Source organism: Pungitius pungitius, chromosome 4, assembly GCF_949316345.1.
Source record: "Pungitius pungitius chromosome 4, fPunPun2.1, whole genome shotgun sequence".
Taxonomy (NCBI): domain Eukaryota; kingdom Metazoa; phylum Chordata; class Actinopteri; order Perciformes; family Gasterosteidae; genus Pungitius; species Pungitius pungitius.
In genome coordinates this window covers 109539-132073 of record NC_084903.1, presented here as the reverse complement: position 1 = coordinate 132073, position 22535 = coordinate 109539, and the positions used below count along the sequence as shown (strand labels likewise).

At 45.7% G+C, this 22535-nt stretch overlaps 1 protein-coding gene across 2 annotated transcripts in view; it reads left to right on the top strand.

Annotated features, from left to right (window-relative positions):
- The first annotated feature begins 1974 nt into the window (after positions 1-1974).
- Positions 1975-22535, top strand: part of igf1rb (insulin-like growth factor 1b receptor) — a 35679-nt gene continuing 15118 nt past the window's right edge. Inside the window, exons 1-2 of one of the 2 annotated variants that reach the window (XM_037455535.2) lie at positions 1975-4333; positions 9026-9592. In XM_037455535.2, the coding sequence (XP_037311432.2) occupies positions 4243-4333; positions 9026-9592 (658 nt within the window). In that variant the 5' untranslated portion in view covers positions 1975-4242. Of the gene's footprint in view, positions 4334-6254; positions 7145-9025; positions 9593-22535 lie in introns of those variants that run through there. The other variant, XM_037455525.2, reaches the window with a different exon arrangement.

Here is a 22535-nt window from a genome sequence, read left to right as displayed (position 1 = left end):
ATATTCACAGTGCACTTAGTGGTACTAATTCACTCTAAATGCACTTTTTTGTGTACCTGATTCTGATCTCAGTAGAATATTTCTTTTGTGTCCAAATAATACAATACAATATTTACTGCAACAACTAACATTTACAATATTACAATACCTAAAGGAGATATATTTAGATTCTTTAGAGCTCTGTGATATAGCAATTTATTGGTGCTTATTTTATTTCCCATTCAGGATACATTGTTAAAGATGCCCCTATTTCTCTGTTTCCCATGTGTCATTAGGAGCTCTGAGAATCTTTACCGCCACATTACATAATCTTTGCAGTCTTTGTGACTAATGCACCAGCAACTGAGGCATCACGCTATTTACTGGACTCTTTGTATCTTTGTCTCCACGCTGCCTTGAAATCTCAAAGCAGTGACATCACACTAGCTGTGCCTTCCTGTGTCGTGACTAGCAGCCGTCAGGAGAATTTGTTTGAAAGAAACACATGAATAAAAGGACAATGGCAGTAAGTTCTTAGACATTAATCTTGATTGAGTTTCTTCATAAATGCATTATAAAGGAAAAGCAGTCGTAGAACGATGGCTGATTGCAATGTATCTGGTTCATGTTGTCCCAATGGGACACTTTAGTGGAACACAACCATTGTTAAGGTAATCAGTAACACGCATGCTCGTCTTATTACAATGTTGTTCAACATTACAAGTCTTATTTGCTGATTTTCAGGAATTTAAAGCTGTTAGCTTGCAACACCCCAGCTCGATGCAGACAGGTGGTTGTTTCTTGGTCTCATTTTTTTCTAAAGGCTACCAATCAGCTACTTGGTTTTTCTTACGTTAAGCAGTGGATTGTTCTCCAAGCACCACTCTACAAGGTCATCTGCAAACTTCACCACATAGTTCTCATGCTTGGGGTAACAGTCATGGACGTACGGTGTGAACAGGAGGGGGCTGAGCACACAGCCCTGGGGGCCACCAGTTTAAAACCCTAGAAAAGAGAAGGTGTAGCTGCCAATCGAAACGGGTCTCTTTGTGAAGAAATCTAACAACCAGTTGAAGAATTAGGGTTTTCTTCTACCTTGAACAAGACTGTGGGCCTATTCCGTGGTATTCTCACATCATTTGGGTGTATTTCATGGCATGTGTACTGTTCAGGGCGCAAGGAAACGCAATATTTAGTGGGACATTGTTTATATGAGTGGCCTCACGATTCTGAACAGATCAACAGACGCTTTCAACAGACAGGAAATTATAAAACTTCTGGTTGTGGCTGTGTCATGAGCGTAGGATCTACAGTTTATGGATCTGAAAATCTAATACCCTACCTCACATATCAATTGCGGGTTCCTGAAGCTTTGGGTCTATCGTCAGCCCATCAGCGGGATTCTTGAGTCACAACTACCCCACTGCCTCCAAACCAGGCCACCTGACACTCAGCATTTCTGCATGATCAGAACCCAGCGAACATCAAACAGTGAGACCACATTTCCTGTTCTGATTTCATTTCCATTAATTCTCTGTTGTACTCCATCATTAGCGCAGCAAAGCCACCCGGGCTGTTGTCTGCATATCATCTATTATTTCCCCTTTAAATTCCCTTCCTCCTGTATGAGCACATTGGAAAACAAACAGACGCTCATTAGCATGTGTGACCCGTTGGTGGTAAACAGGCTTATTTCCACATGAGTGCAGTGCGAGAATGGATTCAACCGGGACAGTCGAGGTAGGTGGGCCCGCCGGCTGCCTTCATGGGGACTTAACAAATGCAAGTGGACAGGCACAGCATTCTCTGGCACAGGGAGGTCATGTTGGTACAGTGGGCACTTGTTAGAGGGTGACTCACTGTATGCTGGACTCTTGGGTGGCCGCTGATATTCACTTCAGCTTTAATGTGCATTTCCTTTTGTCTTCTTCTCTGCAGTGCTAATTGTTGGGGTGTGACGGATGCCGGGTACTGTGTGCCAGAGCTGAGGTAATGTGCGGCGTTCAAATAATCTGTGCTCCTGTTCTGTGAAATGATGAAAGCGGCCTGTATTTACTTGGATAATCAAAATGGTCAGGCGGTTTTCCTCTGTGCGTTTTTTGTTTACCGTCTGCTCCTTTCACAGCATCGTAAGCTACTCGTACACAGAGGAGGATTACGCTATGACATAATTTAGCCTCTCCGTCTAGTGGGTGTGTTTGGCGCTCAATAGGCCATGCAAGGCCAAGGTGAACCGTTGGAAATCCTGTCTGTGGCTCATGGCCAAGCATCAACACTGTCATGGGCTTTGGATCTATGGCCACTGTGGCCACGCATAACAACAACATATGCAAATGAAAACATGTCTCAGAAGGGAATAAATGGAGATTTTCTTTAATTCAGCAAATGAGAGCTTTTATCCCCTCCTCTTGAGATGTACAGTGTATGACAGTAGATTTGAAGCTTGCAGTTGGTTCCCTTTCCCTCAAGATGGCAGCATTTCGGTGTCTCCAAGGGAAACCCTGAGCCAAATGTTGTTGCATGAGTTGCTGCTACCAAGCAATTATGCTCTAAGAGACTTGACTAGGAGATGCATTTTGTGATAGAATATTCCAAGGCACTGGGGTGATCAATGTGGTTATTTGTTTTCATTCTCAAAAACGGCATTGTATTATGTATAACAATAAGACAGACATAACTCAGGCCCTCAAAAGCAATATGTGAGTACGATGGCTGAAAGGGTATTTTCACCTGTAGACTATGAATCACAGGCTTGAAACAGCATCGACATAAAGACCCAGCTGTGACTGCGTGCACGCAATAGTGCATTTACAGGTGGTGCAGACAGACACGATCTTTGTATAGGCTGCTGCGTGTTTGTTAGCAGCAAAACAACCCCGATCCTGGATCAGCGTCCCGGATTTACTTCGCACCGCGTCGTAAACGGAGTCGCTACGGCGGCGAGCAGAGAGGAGAAGGTACCATCTGAAGTCTCACTCCGTCTACAGTTTAGATCCGTGACGGTGTCTGGACTTTGAAGAAAAAGCGCTAATAGTAACGCATTCGGCGAATTAGAAAGTATGGTTGTTGCTGGACTAGTCGTAGATTAGCAACGAATGACCCGATTGTCTGATGTCAATGTACATTCAAAGCTGGCGTAGCAAAGTGGTCCTTGTGGAATCCTGTGGAATGTTAATGGGGAGTAAAGGGAAGCGGGGCCCTGTTGTTGACATCTATATTTCATTGTTATTAAAGGACACAAGGCTAAAACTGACTCATTGGGAGTACCAGACCAGTCACCATGGTAACCAGCGCTTCTACAGTCGCCAAACTGCAGCTGGAGTGACGCCCACTTTCACGGACTGGAAGGCGGGGCAGAAGTGCGGAGTGATTCTTCTTGGCAAACGGAGACGATCTGTGCGCAGCGCGCCGTGTTTACAGCGAGCACGGCGGACTGCAGACGGATCGCAGGAGACTGTACGTACCTGTACGCCTGATCTGTCTGACGGCGCCGCCCGGCTCAGCCAACGTCAGCCATCGACGCAGCGCTTGAAATAACCCCAAGTAGTCGGCCAGAGCCAGAGCAATACGGTCAAACAATCAATATTTCCGCTGATATGAAGGTGAATTGCGCCCACAACAACAACGCGGAGCGCGTGTGCACGATGAGCGGCTGAGGAGGAGGAGGAGGAGGAGGAGGAGGCTGTGGTCTGAAACTACATTTCCATCCTGGATATTTTGAAAGAAACGTCGTGTCGTTCGCACGAGGAGGCTGGCGCATTAATTTAACATGTTATTGTACGCCACAGACGGTCTCTTTTCATCCCGTTTTTAGTTGCGCGTGTGTTAGTGAGGGGGGGTTGGCTCGTTTTCTGTCTCCCGAGGAATTCTCCAGCAGCGGGGACGTTGGACGTTCCCCCCACCAGATATGGAGTGTGAAGATGCGGATTACAGAGGACTCCCCGCCGCCAGTTTAACCGCGTTGGTTTCATTAGACACAGCAGTGCGGCGTCGTTGAGGGCGGGAATAAACCCGAACTATGAATACGCATGTTGCAGTCAGGGGGATAAACCAGTGATTCTGGACCCTGCGCGAGCAGGCTATCCCGCTAGCCCGTCTGTGGTAGCTATTAGCTCCATTAGCCGGCTAACTGCTAAAAAAGGGACTGGCTGGAAATTTCACATAAGGGAAGGATCTGTTGAATAATTTCGAGGACGTTTGGGCCACTGTTCCTTCCCCTCGACATTTTTATTTGCAGGATTTGGCGGATTTACTGATACAGGAATGGGGTCCCACACGGAAAGGAGCCGCTTGACCTTGTTTTGGGGTCTGATGCTGGGTCTGTCGTCCTGCCTCCGGCCCGCCACCGCAGAGAGTAAGTAATGCCACCGCGCGCGCGCTCACACGCACGCACACGCGCGCGCGCATGGGGAAACTCTTTCCAAGCTCCGCTGATGCTTTTGTTTTAACTTAAGTCTACTGCTGGAAAATGTTTTGTTCGTATAATTATATCCAAATAAAATAACGAAGAACAAAATAACTGTTGTTTAACCGTATAAAGTCTGGTTGTAATAGTATAACCCGATTTTTCAAATCTCACCCACAGTAAATTCGTTTAAGTGTGCTTGTTTATTCATTACCATGACTCAGCTACCTGTGTGTGTGTGTGTGTGTGTGTGTGTGTGTGCGAGAATAAAGCTCAACAGGGTGAGTTAGAATAAACAATTTCAATAGGATTTGAGAAATAAAGAGGTTAACTTCTGCCACTCGTCACAAGAACCCAGACAAATTCGTCTGCGTATAAGCCTGATTAGATGTCCCTACTCAAAATAATCACGCATACGCAGACAATATTTGAGTCTGGATTGTTGTCGGTAACCGGAAGCGTTTATCCGGGAGTGTGTGGGGGGGGGAAGATGGTTTACAGCATGATCCAGTCGGCACGGTTTACACAAAGTAGGTAAAGGGTCAGTTGAATCAGGTTCATACATTTTTTTTTCCCATTTTCGGTCACATTTAGTTAACTTTCCAAGATTTTCTGATGAGACAAAGCATGCCTACCCAGAGAGAACACAGGCCCTTTAGCGTTATGTTGTTGTTTCCAAAAGGGCTTCTAAATGAACACTAATAACCCTCTGCCCTTTAGTCTAATTTAAATACTTGTAGACACCCTTTCCTTGCAAATGATTTCATAAAGACACAGCGTCTGCAACATCCTCCCATCAGCCCATCCATGGTTACCACCAGGCCGAGGGCTGAGCGATGACCCGTTTAAGCAAACCTTCAGTACTTCTTTGACAGCAACTTTGAGCTGGGATTGTAGCTCACAACTTCTTCCCAGCGCATAAACCCTCAACTCCAACAAATTGAAAGCTTCTTCGAAAAGCTATCACACCCCCACCCCATGTTTCCAGGTAGACGGTAAACTAGGCGTACCTGATTCATACCATTCATCGGGACATGTCGGGGAGGGGGTGAACGTTAAGTAGTGGGGGGAGAAGGGGTGGAACCAGGGTCTGGGTTTTAAAATAGAACAAGCCAAGGCGCACTTGCATGCAAAACAGACCAAGTTCTGTTGATTGGAAAGAGTGAGGTGCTTGTGAACTGGGTGTCATGGGGTTTACTGTTCCCCCACCACCCCACCCCACCCCCCAGCGGTGGTTACAGGACAAACCTGGGAGAAACAGACCGGTACTCCACTCTACCGGTGTGCGTGTGTCTGTGTCTAAAGGTTCCTTGTGTGGTCAAACTCTCAAGCCTTCCTGCTGGTGTGCTGTATCCGCCGGGCCTCCAGGGACCAGAAGCTTCTGCTAAACGGGGGCCCGCTATTTTGCTGCAGACGCAGCCTTTTTCCCACAGCAACCAAACAAGTTTTATCCGTCCACAGTGATCCTTGTCTTCTCACCTTGCCTCTCATGTGGGAAAGTGTTTATGAATTAGTCCCCCCCGCCCCCTCCTCCTGCCCTTCTCTGGAGCTTCACACGCTAGTGGCGTGTGAAGCTCCAGAGGGGCGAATTGCTTCCTATTTCTCACCCTTATTGTTCTGGGTTTTCCTCTGATCGTCAGTTGCCAGTTGGGGGAAAAAAACAAAGGTTATCAAAAAGCAAATATGTGATCTGGAAGCTCATCAAAGCTGCACAGATAGACCTGTGTACTCCGTTGTGTAGAAATGTGTCAGTGTGAGAGGAAAGGGGGGGGGGGGGTTATTAAGCCGCTACACCTGCCAGTGCTTTTCTTATTCAGTGGAGTGCAAGGTGTAAACTTTTGATCAGATGCTGTTGTTTGGGGGTGTCACGAGCCCGGTCTCTAAGTTATGATAGACGGGGGTTGGGGGGGTCCAAGCCGGCAAGGGCCACCGGGGGCAAAAGTGCCGCGGCGTTGCCTGACGGGCCCGGCTGTCTGGAATTGTATTAACAGGTATGCAACTCGCTGAAGGCTGATGACAGTGTGCTGTGACAAGTATATTAGAGGGACACACCAGAGGCATTTCATGACGGCTCCCCATAGGCCCCCGCCGGACTCTGAAATGCCCACCGCCTCTCCGTCCTCATGTGAGACCCAAGCTGTCCCTGATTTCTAAAAGGCCAAATGCAAAGGCAAGCGATGATGCTTCGGTACAAGCCACCACTCCAGCGGGCTTTGAAACCCATGTCATCTAGCTTTGTCCACTTGTTTATAATGTCATAAAACCCGGTAGTGAGTTATAATTTCTACACTTTCAGTTCTCTCATCTCGTATATATTTTGAACGTCAGGTTGACACAAGCTTACACGATTTTGTGTTCTATGATACAAAGTGTGTTGGTAAATGCACCTGTGAGTTTTGAGTGACTTGAAAAGTCAAATTGCTGAGAGTACAGAATGTTCTGATGAGCGTGCCTTAACCACCTATTTCTGTGGCCACCTGCTGATTTAACCATGGTGTTGCTTGTTTACCGGCTAATGACTTTCATAATCGTAAAAGTGGTGCATAGATGATTAACAAAATGTTTTAAATTATTCCAACCTTTGCAGTCGGCCTACAACAATGTCTCTGCCTTCCAGGGTTCCCTGCATCCGTGCTACTTGTTTTCTTAGATTTCAGAATGATGCCGAAGCCCCGCTGTGCGACATCTATTGTGGGAACACATTTGTCGGCTCATTACTCTGGCTGTTCCCTTCAGGAAAATCCCCTAAATCCAAAAAAGGTATTCATTTCCCCAGATTAAACCTGCAATACCAGCCCGAAAGTGTATTCATTAAAAGAATAATTGTCACCTTGTCATGCATTGTCTCTCCCAAACCTCTGCGCGTCACCTCCATACAGGACAGTCATTGCAGCAGCATGGTGAGCTGCTCGATGTGACTCACTTCCCACCAGCCTTTGATGTCTGGAGCCTCACAGTGATGTATGATAATGGCCTGTGTGTTTCTGTGGCTGCTGTTGGGGCTGCAGGCCAAGTATTGTTTAGAGCACAGCACATAAGTGGAAGCACAAGTCGGAAAAGGGCACTCTTCCCCACCCCCCCACCCCCCCGTCATCACCGGCCAATGTGCCCTACCAAACTTTTCCCCGTGCAGGTTTGGATTCAGAGCAGAGCTTTTTATTTTTTCAACCTCTCATTGAGCGGATTTCTCCTTCTAAATGGAACCCGAGTCTACCGTCCGTCTTCGTAGATAACAAAGAACCTGAACATGTGGCGAAAAACAATTTTACCCTGAACATGAATTTGCGTAAATGCATGTTTTTACAATTAGTTCACATGAAAGGCCAAACGGCTGTCTTAGATTGACCGTGCTTTGATCAAAATCCCAGACAAATTCACTATCCGTCAGCGTATGCCAAGACTGCTACAGGCAGCGGGGGGGGGGCACTTACAACTGCTGTTTGTGTCCATGTTAGCAGCGTTCTTCTGTCTGTTGTGATGGCGTCTGTTTGTTGGTCCACAACTTTATTCCAGACTGATATATCAAAACAATGCCTTTAAAGACCTCCATCTTACAAAGACGCCCCCAGAGGATGAACCCTTTTGCCTGACTCCTCAGGGACAACCACAGGGTTGGCGTCTGCGTGAAATGGATTTTTTAAACTATGGGATAGGTTGTCATGAAATTGAGCACAAATTAAAGTCTACGGATGTGTGTAAATAACCTGTGATTCTGAAAACTAAACTTCATTCTTTCCCATGGCCGTCAGGTGAAGACTCCTAAGGTTGCAAAATGTAGTCTGACTCTACTTCTTACTTGACCTCAGTGACCTCCAGTAAAAAAAATAGCTTAACCATAACCCTTTCATTTGCACTTTTAAGTATGCTAACAAGCCAAAAAGCCTGTGAGCATGGTTCATATAACAGCAGCATGTTAGCGAGGGTGAAGCACCACAGAGTCGTTACCCAAAGTGTGGACTTTGTTTCTACTAACCACGGTGACGGACTTTTAGAACTCCTGTGATTCCTGCGATCGGTCTGTCACGTACATATGATCAAACTCGAGTGTGTACAGTTCTAAAATGATGTCTTTGACAGTGGAACAGTTTCTATGCCTTTGATGGCGTTGTGGTGTGAGAGCCTGGTTGGAAGTGGACACGTGAGAGTCGGCATTGTAGACCTGAGCTTGAATAGAACCCGCTCATGCGTTCACGTCGTCGTGCCGTGTTGAGAAGCCTTTGAGAATGGGAACTGCCAGGCAAACGCCTCGTGTCAACAACCGCACAGCTCAAGTGTACCGCCAATGTTTAGAGAAAGCACAAACAAGCATTGCTTTAGAAATACGAGAATACTGTATTGTTAATTGCTGTGTGTGTGTGTGTGTGGGGGGGGGGGGGGGGTGGGGGGGCATTTGATGACACTCTGCAGGGTGAGTTAGAATAAACGAAATTATGATCATTTGCAAAAAAAATCTTGTGTAAAGCAGTTTTTATTTTGAGACTTATTTTTTCATGACAAAATTGTCTGCATCTCTGTGGAGAATCTCAAATGAGAGCAAAGAAATGACTCGTAATTGAGCAAATGAGGTTTACGTTGCGGTTGAATTTGATGAACTACGCATTTACCCCCTCTGATTTTTGCCCCCCCCCCCCCTCACTGCAGTCTGTGGGCCCAGCATCGACATCGGGAACGACATCATCGAATTCAGGCGCCTGGAAAACTGCACGGTGGTGGAGGGCTACCTGCAGATCCTCCTCATCGGCGACAAGAACAACAAAAACGTCCACCAGGACGACTTCAGCTCGCTCAGCTTCCCCAAGCTGACCATGATCACCGACTACCTGCTGCTGTTCCGCGTGTCCGGCCTGGACAGCCTGAGCACGCTCTTCCCCAACCTCGCTGTCATACGTGGGCGAAACCTCTTCTACAACTACGCGCTGGTGATCTTCGAGATGACCAGCCTGAAGGACATCGGCCTGTACAACCTGAAGAACATCACCCGCGGCGCCATCCGCATCGAGAAGAACCCCGAGCTCTGCTACCTGGACTCCATCGACTGGTCGCTCATCCTGGACGCCGAGTTCAACAACTACATCGCCGGCAACAAGCAGTCCAAGGAGTGCAGCGACGTGTGCCCGGGCATCATGGAGAACAGCCCCCAGTGCAGGAAGACCATGTTCAACAACAACTACAACTACCGCTGCTGGAATTCCAACTACTGCCAGAAAGGTAACGCCGGCTGACACACACACACACACACACACACACACACACAAATGATTGCTTCCTAGGGATTTGAATGCTAAATTGATCGCACAGTCGTTGGCCTGGTTTGGTTGTAATGAACGTCCATGTGCTTCAGCTGGGCCTGATACCTGTCACTTTAACTGGTCCGCTTGGTGTGTTTTGGCTGCTGGGAAGCAGGAAAGTGTTTGGAGGAGGGCTGGAGGGGTTGCTATGCATGATCGGCTTGTCTTGCAGATCTTTGCTGTAATATATCACCGGTGTTTATTCAGGTTGCAGCAGAGATGGGGAAAAGAAGAAAAGTCGCCCATGTCGCCATTGAGCGAGCATCTACTGGGCTGACAAATGACACCCTCTGTTTATTATGCTCAATAGCAGCAATAGTTAATGTATTCCAATGTCTTGTGTCGGTTCCATGCAAATTCAATGCAGATCCGCCCCCGTGGAGCCTAATGGTTCCACTCCAGGCGCGATGGGTTTGAAACCAACCCTTTTAATTTTCTGTTCATAACTGCAGCGTTTAAGATGACTCCTTTCAGACAACATGTTTTGGCTGACTGTGTGGGTGTCTGCGCGTGTGTCTGGCCCAGTTGTTTCCCTGGTGACTGGCGCCTCGCTGCAGACTCAGCATGTTGATGTTTTTGGTCGCGTGACTGGTCCCAGAGCGCATGCATGCGCGTGCACGTACAGACGCACGCTGCCCCCGTCGTCCGACACAAATCGCTGGGTTATTCTGGAGCGCCGTCATGCTGGGAGAAAAACTACGGGGCGGAAGACGTGTTGGGGGGATGGAGCAGAGCAAGAAAACACTATAATGAGAGACATTAAGAGAGAGCGAGGACACAATAAACTAAAGTTCTCTCCTCTTCTGCTTTAAAGTAGCAAATACCGCCGTGGAAGTAAATGTCTTACATTCGCAAACCTACTTGAGTAAAAGTACTAAGTAAGTCATCAAAATATACTAAAAGGTAGAATTACTGATTATGCAGGATTGCCCATTTCAATAATTAACTCAAGCTGGTTGACAAATATTAAGTATAATAATAATAATAATAACTTTTTAGAACATTGTAGAAGTATAAAGTTAAGACGTGTACAAAGAGTAGATGCACTTGATTGCATTCCATTGAAGGTTGTGTCTTCACATGCGACGAGGCCATCAGACTGTCCTCTTTATGCCAACGACTCAACAGCATCCGGGCAGCTGCGGTGCCTTGACAACACCATTTCAAGTTGTCATTCTTGTGAACGTTGGTATCCCCCCCGAGTTGACGTCTCTCACTGTTTCGTCCATTTTGTCTACGTAAACAAGTCTTTGGGGAGGAGGCCATCGTTCTGTCTCCACTCTCCAAACATTCTTTTTTTTCCCACAGGCAGCCTTGGCTGTGAAGGACAGGAAATAGATTTGGATTTTTTTTTTTTTAATAGCCCACAACTAAAGGCCTTGGCTGGTAGTAAAAGGTCTATTACCAGTCCTGGTTCGACAGCTGCTGCTTCTACCGTTTCTCGTACTACCGCCTCAACGCCATCTGCTGCTGCTGCCGTTATTATTAGTGCGTCTACGTCTCCTCGGGAGATTACCACGGTTCAGCCCAAACACACTCCAAGCAATACGTTCAATTTAGTTGCTGCAAAGTCCTATTTCAATTTAATAGAACACTTGACCAACTACCTGTGAAGTCTCAACGCACAACACTCGACAACTATCAACGATATCAAAATAGTCAGTAAATGACCTCTGACCAATTTTGATGCTTTTACGCGTTTCCAACCAACAACACGTGTCAACAAAGCGGCTAAATGAGACTAAAACAACGAGGTGGATGATTTCACTACACCTTCAAAGCCTCATGGTTAGGCATAGCTGTGTGTGTGTTTGTGTTGGAATCTTCCTACGTTTGTGGTCAGTCGATGTAAGCAGAGATGAATTAAGAGGCGACCTTGGGGGAGGCGGGGACTCCTCAGGGAGAGCGGCGGCTCAAACGGGCGATCATCTGCTGTCTCCGCCTCCTTTAATTCATCATTGACCCGAAGCAACAGGACACCACTGCTCTCGCTGCAGAGGCTGCGTTGTCACGCTATTTATTGAGCGTTTTATTGGAGAGGTCCAGTGGTGCTGGAAACCAGCCGGCTGACCGCGCTCGATTCCCCAGCCCCGCCCTCCGCTGTGTGCTCTCCGATCCCGCGTGGTAGAGCCCACGCCGCAGGAGCCATGTGCGTTTGTCCCAGTGTCAGCAAACACCACAGAGGAGTAATGACACCTAGGTTTGCGCTGATAACGGCCTCCATCAGTAATCCTCTGTGGGTTCTGTGGTCTGAGCCGGGCTCACAGCCCCCTTCTGATGCTGCTTTGGATCCGGAGGCATTTTGTTTCCAGACCCCCGGTCTTTCACCGAATCAATAAATGACGGAAGGGGAAAGTGTTTTCATTGAGTTACTATAAAAGACCTTCTTTCAGCCGGATCTCATTCATAAAAATGTTACAAGGGAAAGTGGGTTCAACGCCTGTTTTCCTTCCCTGGGAAAGTGCAGTGTTTTTTTTTTTTTTTGGTAGTCCCGGCAGTGGGGGCTACATTCTCCCATGTTTACTTCCCTCATTTGTTTTTTGGGAAAATCTGGTTAGGGTGTTATTCTCGTTCATAACTCATGGGCTTCTTCCAAAGAAGAGCCATGTCCGTGCATGCGGGGAAACACACACACACACACTCTCTCACTGAACAGCATGGGGGATGTTTTTCCGGTACTTTGTTTGGTCTGAGGGGATGAAAGCACATCATTAAAGTACAAAGTGGGTCTTCAGGGATTTACTGGAAGGATTTTTTGGTCTTTTGTTAACCCCTGGCTGAAGGGTTTAGACATTAAACTGTACAGATTATCTCAGAGGTTGAAGCAAGATTGAAAAATCTTTTATTTTCAAGGTATTTAGTCCGTTTATAATCTCATTTACACTCAAGATTCAAATCAAGTAGGCCATCCCATTTCTAAAGTTTATGCTTTTTGTGTAGAGTTTTGAACTGAAAGAGACACAGCAGTGAATCTGGTGTTAAAGTTACGCCTGTTACGTTCTGTCATGTGATGTTGTTTTGGAAACCAACAAGGTTGGCATAAAATCCACACGATTTACTATAAATCACAACAGCAACGAGCTGCTTAATCACTTCTAGTCAGCAGACATGAAACTAATGAAAACCTGACCTGGGTTGCCATTAGTTCATAGCATACATCTGAATGATGCAAACATTGTCTGATAAGTATGGTTTGAGCTACTGTCACCAATACATAGAATTGAATTATTGTGCTCATTTGCAGGTTTGGGCGTGTACTGTGTTACCACTACAACATTTTCACGCTTCAACGCCGACACCCTGCCCTGAAAATATCTGCATTCACCCATCTGTGTACCAACAGAATTGCGTTGCTAGGCGACAGCGTGGGTCACCCAACTGGAAGTGAACTGGGTCACATTTGGATCCTTTAAAACTTTGAGATATACTAGGGGAGGTTTCTGAAAACACGTATTTCTCTGTGGATCGAGCGCGCCGATGATTTCAGTGTTTATGTGTAACAGAAAAGAAATTAATCCAGTCCCAGAATAAGACTTTATTAAAGTTGCTTATTCTCCGATGCTAAAGATTTGAGGAAGGCCTCCGTATCACTCCCGTTGGTGTGACTAATGGTGTATAAAACAGCTCATGTTCACCGTATCCTTTGAATATGCCTCCACCTCAGGTGTGTGCTGATTGGGTAAATAGGGAAAGGAAGTCTTTCAGCAGATCTGATTACAATTTCTTTGCAGAAACCAGTATCATTTCTTGTTAAATTAAATTGCTGACACTGTTGCCATAAGTGAAACAGTGCATTAGCTGACATGCAGGCGACACGCCATCAGGTGTGTGAAAGGAGACGAGTGAGTTGATTATTCAGCTGAGGGTCTGATATCAGCCGTAGGTGTCGTGTGAGCACATATTAGTGCAAAGATTAGTGCAACCAAAGATGGTTGTGTGTAACAATAGTCAAAATACATATCAAACTGAGTTGCAGTTACTGTTCAAAATGAGTTGTTGAGAGAATGATTACCTAAACAGGAATGAAAGGATGACTTTAGTAATGTCTCAATATCGCTGTGAAAGGTATGGAGGAAAGAGTGACAACAGGGAGTGAGGCACGTGAAGGACAGCGAGGGTCAGGTTTGACGGGAACAGTGGCGTTTGTGATTGGAGTAAATCGCAGCAAGTGAAGCTCAGCTCAGGCAGTGACGTCACGTCGTGTTATCCAGACATCGAACTTAAGTGACCAAGTGCTTAGCGCTTAAGGAAGCCTAGTGACCAGTAGTTTCCGCTGGTGTCTGTCTAATCTGCGCTGTGATTAGCCCCATCCCACCATGTGCAGAGTACAGACTCATTCAGTCAATCTGCACACGCTTGTCATTTTAGGGATTGAAGCAGCCAGCATGGAGCACGTGACAGAAACCTTATCCATGTTGACGTATTGCTTTACTGGGTTTTGTCTGTGATGCCATGCTAAAGGAGCTCATTTTAACTTCAACATCATTTAATAGTTGCTCTGTAATTTCTTCTCTTCTCCCAGAGTGCTCTTGTTTGAAAAAGAATTGTCTTGATAATGATTTTCAATCACTTTAGTCAAACCAATAATTAAAAGTGTTAATGCGGTAGAGGGGATTCGACAGTCCGACCACAACAAGCCGAATTGAAAGTAAATGCGACCCAACAATCTGTACTGTTCTCGTAAAACTTCTCACCTCTCAAGCCAGAAATATTTTGACATCAGTGGCGTAGATGCATCAATTCCTATTTTTAGATACTCGTAAAATAGGTACCTCAGACGTGGTTGTGGTGGCCAAATGTGGTTTTCTGCAACGTAAAGTGTGTTTAGGAAAATCAATCTGCACCCAGCCTAATTTGTATAATAGATTATTATACATTTGCTCGCTTAAAAAAAATCCCAGGCTGCCTGTTGCCACCCAAATGTTGTCACTCCTCTAACCCCTTTTGTCTGGTTATTGTAAGCGATCCGGAAACTGTTATAGCACTGGATGGCATCTGTAAAGATTTTGCGTCTTTTGGGAGTTGTTCCCACCCACAGCGGACAATCCATAAGCAGTTATTGGTCATCAAAAAAAAAAAGAATTACTTAATGGGTGCACGACTGGTAATGCGCCCCTGACCCAGAAGCCAGAGGCTGTCAGGCCTGGTAATTACAGGGACTGCTTTGTAAAGCAGGCACATCCATGCCTACTTTTAGGGAAGAGTCACACCCATCTGTGGAATCCCTGGAAGAGAACATTACTGGTTTGGCCGTGCTGAAGTGCCTTCTGTAATTATGTGGCCTTTAATTGTGCTCTGTTAACACCGTTAGATCAGCATGAGCCGTGACCAGGGAGCGAGAGGAGTCTCTTGTTTGTGGGTTTTGAGGCCGGTTGCAGTAGCTCATATGTTTTGATATGAAGGCTTGTTTCCCATCATTTCACTTGGGTTAAAGAATTCTGGTGAGTTGGACAGTTTATGTGGAATTGAGGTACCATTGCTCTGTTTTGTCTGACAAGAACTCTAACAAAACCATCAACTGTTGATGCATTGAATTTTGTACACTGGTGATGATGTTCTTTTTGTTGTGATTACTCATGGAATACCGGTGTGGGCCAGGAGGCTGTACTGCCGCTTTACACACACGCACGCACACACGCACACACACACACACACACACACACACACACCTGCGAACCTGCCGCCTTCCTCAAAAGCCCCAAAGATGCTAATAACGTTAATGTTAGCTTAACATAATGAACAAAGACGGTTAACTTAACTATTAATTTACAGTATTCGCAGTATGGCTGAAGCTCACGGTATAAAAGCCAGATGTTGTATATTTGTAATAGGTAATCAAAGCTACAGGGAGTCATCATTACTGTCAGTAAGTGTGAACTTAGCTTTAAGAATACACAAATGTGTTCCCTTTAGGGTTGTTCAGATACCAAAATTCTGACTTCGATACTAGGCAAAATATTTCGATACTCGATCCTTTTCGATACAATACCACAAATAAGATACTGGAATATTTATCTATGATAGTAATAAATAAAACATCTGTAAGCTTCCCTTTTTAGCAGCTTGTTCCTGCCCAGCTTTTTGCACACTTAACAAATGTCATTCATATTAATGAGCCCATATCATAGCATTGATTATACTCAGCTATGTAGGCCTATTGTCCGTATCTATATAACTACATCGTTATTCCATAAGTATGAATTACATCATTTAAGGTGAATTTGAGGTGGAAAAAAAACTAAAGCTATGTGGGTTGGACATTAAAGATGGACACATAATTAAAGGGCAATTTCACCCCTTTATTGAAAAACAACAAGGAAAATTGCATCAAGTGCGCACTATTTGGTACAATGTTGTGTGCATTCTGACCTCATGATCACATAGACCCACATGAGTGAAACTGTAGGTCATTTTGCATGTTTATATTTCTGCTGACTATTCAGTAACTTATTTGCTGTCTTTGTCTTGTGTTGCACTTGCTTGATGATTGACTGAAAGTTGTTGTCAAACCAACAAACACAACTACAGGCTGCTTTTCACACGCACTCACGCCACATGTGGAATTTATTACACAAAAAAACAATCCGCGCTGGTTCATCTCCAACCACGCCGACGGTAAACGGCGCATCTGTGACGCTGCACGTTGACTTGCTGGTTTGTCATAAACAAAGTTACTGGATTTCAACAGTTTCACTGAGTTTAGCCGCTAGCAAAAGTCTCGTTAGCGTTGTTAGCAGCTGGTTATAACACGCTTGGACATTGATGCTACTATTAAGTGCTCTCACGTCGGCTTCTTTGAACGCTACGTCGCGTGAGACGCAAAAGCGTGTGCGTCACTCGGGGAAACAGAGAGGCAGCCCTGCAGCTGTGTTAGCTTAACAACTTTCCTAACAGTCAAACATCAGCAAATGCAACACAAGACCAAGCAGACATGCTCTTTTACCTGGACATTTCTTCTTTTTGAGACCAAAAAGATAATAAATACTTCGTATCTAAAGTATTTCCACATCTCACTTCTGGCATCTTTTCTTTCAACAAGCCGAGGACGGTCGGCAGCAGCTGCTGCACGAGATGACTCTGTGAGTGCCCACCCAGCCATGCGTACAGGTAGCCCCGCCCACCCACCCAATGCGTGCAGGTAGCCCCGCCCACCCACCCAATGCGTGCAGGTAGCCCCGCCCACCCACCCAATGCGTGCAGGTAGCCCCGCCCACCCAGCCATGCGTGCAGGTAGCCCCGCCCACCCACCCAATGCGTGCAGGTAGCCCCGCCCACCCACCCAATGCGTGCAGGTAGCCCTGCCCACCCACCCAATGCGTGCAGGTAGCCCCGCCCACCCAGCCATGCGTGCAGGGAGCGGAACACGGAGTGCGCTTTTTTAATAAAGTACCGGCACTAAAAATAGTCAGAACCATACCGTTTTAAAACGTAAGGGTACCGCGGTACCTTTCTAGTACCGGTACACCGCCCAACCCTAGTCCCCTTACTCTGCTGTTTTTTTGTCAAATTGAAATGTTAATGTGGCTGTGGACGCATTTCCTTCCATCCATATATGCCTGGTGTGGAAATGTTACAGGCCTAGCAACAGTTACTAAGCGTGGAGGGGCTTAGTGAGGGGTCACTCGCAGGTCAAATGGTGTCAGCAGTCTTCAGGCGGTTTTTCCCTTGAATTCGGACAATTTTTCTGAAAAGTTGTGAAGCTCCAGACAGAACGTGTAAGAATTCAGCACAATCAGCCAGGCCGAGCTTCTTCGGGGTGGATGGGAATCTTAAATTGTGACTCCTTCGTCCTCTCCCTCAAATTCCAGACATTTCTGCCAAGTAAAGACACAAAGACAGAGGAATGTGACCAACTCCTTTTTGTGTGTGTAAGTCTATGGTCAACAAAATTAGGAATTTTTGAATATCCCAAAAAACTGAAATATGCACCCACTTCAAAACACAGTATTTGAATCAAAGTGGACTGAGAGTTAACCGACCTTTCTCAAATATGATTAATTTTCGGTGGGGACGGTTATTTTCCAACCACAGAGGAGCTGTCAGAAAAATAGTCTTTGGGCCCAATGACTGACAGCAACGTGTGATACCAACGTCACTAAGAACACATTAGCTTGGTGTTGTTATTGTAGGAACTTTGCCTACAATGTGAATAATGTCATTGCATCAGCTTGCGTTTTATTTTTCTAAATCAAGATGCCTCAAATTACGTGCAAAAACAAACATGAAGACACATGCACTTCACACAAATGCAGTGAGTTGTCTGTGTGTAACATTGTGTTTGCACACTAGGGTGTTTTGGGTGATAATTTACTATTAAAATAATACTAATAATGCACTCTATGTTGGCCGCTTGTTCAGGGAACGGCTCACACTATAGCTCATTGTGAACTGCACCCACCCTGCTATTGTCTGACCTCTGGGGACCAGGGTATTTGATCCGTGTTGTGTTCCTCAGGTCAATCAGCTCGGGGTGGAGCGGATTTCTTTTTGTCTGTGGTTCTTTCTTCTAGTCTGAGTTGTTCGGACAGGCGCGTCTCCCAAACAAGTTCCTCAAGGCCAATTGCTGGCTGAGTTGTGACTATTTTTCTAATGTATTACATGCTTTGACTGATGGTGGACCCTGGATGAAGAGATAAAAATTGAAAAGGGAAGCCTGTAAGGGATTTTGGGCAAACTATTTTTTACATTTTTTTTAAAGTATTTTCTATATTTTTAAATATGTGTCTGTCTATGCCTGCCCCAGCAGAATCCCCACAGGTGAGCTGTGTCACATGACCCGGCAAGCCTATCAATGAGATCCAGTCCACAGTCTCAGGAGCCGCGGCCTGTCTCTGTGTTGCGTTACAAGCAGACAGGCAGCGGTGTCACCACAGCTCGGTTTGAACAGACGCTAATAACCAACAGGAAGCGTCTCCAATGGGAAGTGTCCTCACGCTTGTTGATGGAAGGAAATCCAACACGCGTTTGAATACGTCAGCAACGCTGTGCCAAGAGCAGCTCTTTACCTGCGCTGGACTGCAGGCGTCTGATTCCACTTATGAGTGGCGCAAAAGTCTTTCCGTTATTGGGGGGGAATCCTCTTGTTCATGATTCATTTATTAATTTAATAAAAAATTAGGGCGAGACCCGGTGAGGCTGTCTGAGTCGTCAAATAAGGAGTCCTTTGCGCCAGCTGATGGAAACTAAGCCTCCTCTTCCCAACCATTGTTTCCACCCAAATGATGCACGTTAAAAGCAAATCATTTGGATATTTTTGGGTAAGTGAGACGCGGCCGTTCAAGTTGATGGCGTGCTCTTTGTCATCCTGTCTCATGCATCAGGCCGGTTCAACCGACCAACTGGTATTTGCCGATGTCGGTGTCATCTGCTGCGAGGGTCCAGAGGTGAACAGGACAGTGCTGGCCAGCCATGGAGGGACCGTAATAATGTCGATCTTTGTTATGCTGACGCATATTGGCCTGTTGATGAAACACAATACGGACTGAGTAACTGACTGGGTTTCTGAATGAATGACTGAACCTACACACTCGCACTGTAACAGAACCCGCTTTGTTCTGCTTACAGAACACTGCCACATTGTCTTCTCCCCGTCATCAGCTTATTGTTCAGTCTGAGCAGACTGTACCAGTCCCGTTTAACTTTCCGTATTTCCATATGGCGGAGGTGCTTACTACGGAAATGATTCCAATACCCCCACCCCTTCCCTCCCTATTGAGTAGTAGGGGAAACACAGTAGTGTTTTATGGGAAGAAAAGGAACGTATCTTAATTGTATCTGTCCCAATGAAGCCTGAAGGAATTAAAGAGAAATTACAGCTGAATGTTCTGTAGACCCATTTGAGTCAAACAGCTGGAGTGCACATGCAGTGAATGAGACTGAATGTTAATGAATGAAACTGTGCCAATCAATATTCCTATGAGCGCTGCGATCAGTAGTCATATTAATGTGTTGCGGCTGTTTATTTGGTGCTGGGGAGTCGTTGTGCATTCATTTAAATGATTGGAGTAGAACCCTGGACTTTTCTTTCATATTGTTATTTTATACATCTCGCCCAGTTCTTGCAGCGACAGCACAGTCCCACGCGATGGTCTATACGTGTGGTTCCATTACGGAGTTTTTGAATTGAGTAATTCTGCATTCCCAAATCCAACAATAATAGAGTTTGTATCTTTGTTTTGATGCGATGCAAAAAGGGTTTGTTGAATATCATTTGTGAAAACCAATAAGCCGGATAACTACGGTTGCTGCTAGTCAAAAAATCGCCTCGTTATTTTAGACCCTGTCGTGTCGTTTAGGGTAATTACAGAACCAAATCGTACAGGACGTGAAGGGAGCCCCAGGGGCCTGTTAGTCCTTGTCACCATGGCAACACAATTAATTCAATTAAAAAACCATCACAATCCTATTATTGACTTGAGCCATTTCTATCAAACATCCTGATCAAATCAAGTTATTTATAAAGTCCAATTTGAACTTAATGGATTTTTTTTTTTTTTTTATTGTTTCATCAAAAGAGTCCTTTGGAATTTCTCCTCTCTGCTTTTAACCATAAGAAGTTTGATGCATTTAAATTGTAATGGTAATGTTCAGGACAATGCGAATCCCAATAAAAGCATCTGTTTCGACCAACTTGTCCAAATACAGTCACCGTGGATCCTTTCTGTCGGGCTATAACATGACAACTGAGGTTATTAATCAGATGGAGTAGATGCCAAATTTACACTTCTGATTTACAATCGATAAATCTCCCGTCTGCGCTGGCACAATGGAAACCAATAGATCTCTATCTGTGTTTTTGAATCAACTCTGCTGCCATCAGTCTAGACATCTGTTACTGTTGTGCTGAGTAGTACGCCCTGCTAACGCCTGCAGCGCCGTGTGTCTGCATCCGCATGCAAGACAGGCCGTTCCGGGGATGGGGGCTGGGAATAAGGATTCATCTTTTATTTCTTAGTTGATCAAGCAGGGTTGAGACAGATGAAAATACAATCCACCTGCTACTTTTGTTGTTGAACCAGCCAGCGAAATATTTATAATGATGAATGAATGTTATTGAGGCTAATATGTAGAATTAGTCCGATGTGCAAACGTTTCCATGGGCCCAATGCGGCAGCATGCGTAGTGACACGATGCAACAAAAAGTGAATTGTTTTAGCTACTGTAACTTTCCACAGTCAACCCTTTCATTAGAATATCTCTAACGCAGGAGGAAACAAACTATGTCGCTGGCTTAATTACTCAAAGGGAATATGCCAAAGTGGAAACAAATGTAGCAAAGAAACGAGAACCAGGGTGTATCCCAACTTTTTAAATGCTTGCATTATTAAAGTTCTATAGGAAATGTCCAATACATTTTCCGCTCGCTGTAGTTGTTTTTTCCGGAGTTAACAAGTGGCTTTGTCAAACGCATTTGGATAAATTGTGACGTGGCGAACCTTTAACTTGCGTGTCCGATCAGCTGTTTCTGCAGCCGCCTTCAACTGGAACATTCCATGTGAATGCTTGTGGTCGTCCAAGAGCTTTTCTTTGTTTATCTGTTGTGGATGATGATACGGTGACTTGTTCAGGCTGCTCAACCTTCTACTTTCTACTTTACAGGCACAATGACTCCATTTGTAGCCTGCAGCTTCTGACCAGTCCAACACTGTAGCCCAGTTCGTTTCCTCAGGAACCAGCTAAAGCTCCTCTCTCCCTCGCTTGACACTTTAATGGAAGCTACACGACTCCGTGGTGTGTGTGTGTGTGTGTGTGTGTGTGTGTGTGTGTGTGTGTGTGTGTGTGTGTGTGTGTGTGTGTGTGTGTGTGTGTGTGTGTGTGTGTGTGTGTGTGTGTGTGTGTGTGTGTGTGTGTGTGTGTGTGTGTGTGTGTGTGTGTGTGTGTGTGTGTGTGTGAGAGACATGATGGTGTTTTTTTAGTTCCTTCTTTCTCCTCCTCATTCCCCTCTTCCACTTCTCCCCTTCCTGCAGTTCATTTTTGTCTTTCCTCCTCACCCCACTACACTCCCACAGCCCCACCTCCTCTCCTTGCGCTGCAACTCCGCATTAACCTGTCCCCAAAAGTGCAGTAGGGAGGGGGGGGTGTAAAAGCTGGGATTGGTTACGTTGCACATGTCCTGTGGAATGTTGATGTACACTGTTCATCCCACTGTGTGCGTGTCAGCCCGTGAGTTGTGTTCAGGAGACTTAGCAGCTTCAGCCCAAACGGTCTGCTTTCCGTCCCACATTTCCCTCCGTCTGAACGTCGAAAAATGACACCTTTCAAACACACACACACACACTATCTCGGAGGTTAGAGGGCGGCGGGGAGCCGAGTGGCGAGGCGGGGGCTCGGAGCAGGGAAAGAACATTGTGTGCCAGAGAAGTGTCAGCGTTGGTTCCCTCCTCCGGGAAAGGTTGGTTGGACCACACGGAGGCATCTTGATCCGTGGGATTCAGGGGTCGGCCTGGACGCCATGAACTCTGCTGTGCGCCACATGGATGGAGGGGTCGGAGTGGGGATTTCCTGAGCAGGTGTGCAATTAGGTGTGTATTGGTTTGAGGAATCATGTCCATCTGGATTAGGTTGGTTATCAATATCATGTATTTGGTCAGAGTGGCATGGACAAACCCAGTGTTTCAGTGTGACGATGAAACATCACGAAGCTGGAAAGGGCTACTTCTCGCCCCCTGTTCGCCTGTAATGTCAAAACTCATATTTGAGATGCAGCTAGTCGGTCCAAAAATATACGTAAGTTATTTTGTCGATCGGTAAAAATGATTTTAAAGCATGATGTGTGAATACAAACGTAAATATTGACCACTCTTATAAGATATCCACTGACGTTTCAGTATGCACGGCTATCTATTAGAATAGATCCTCAGGAC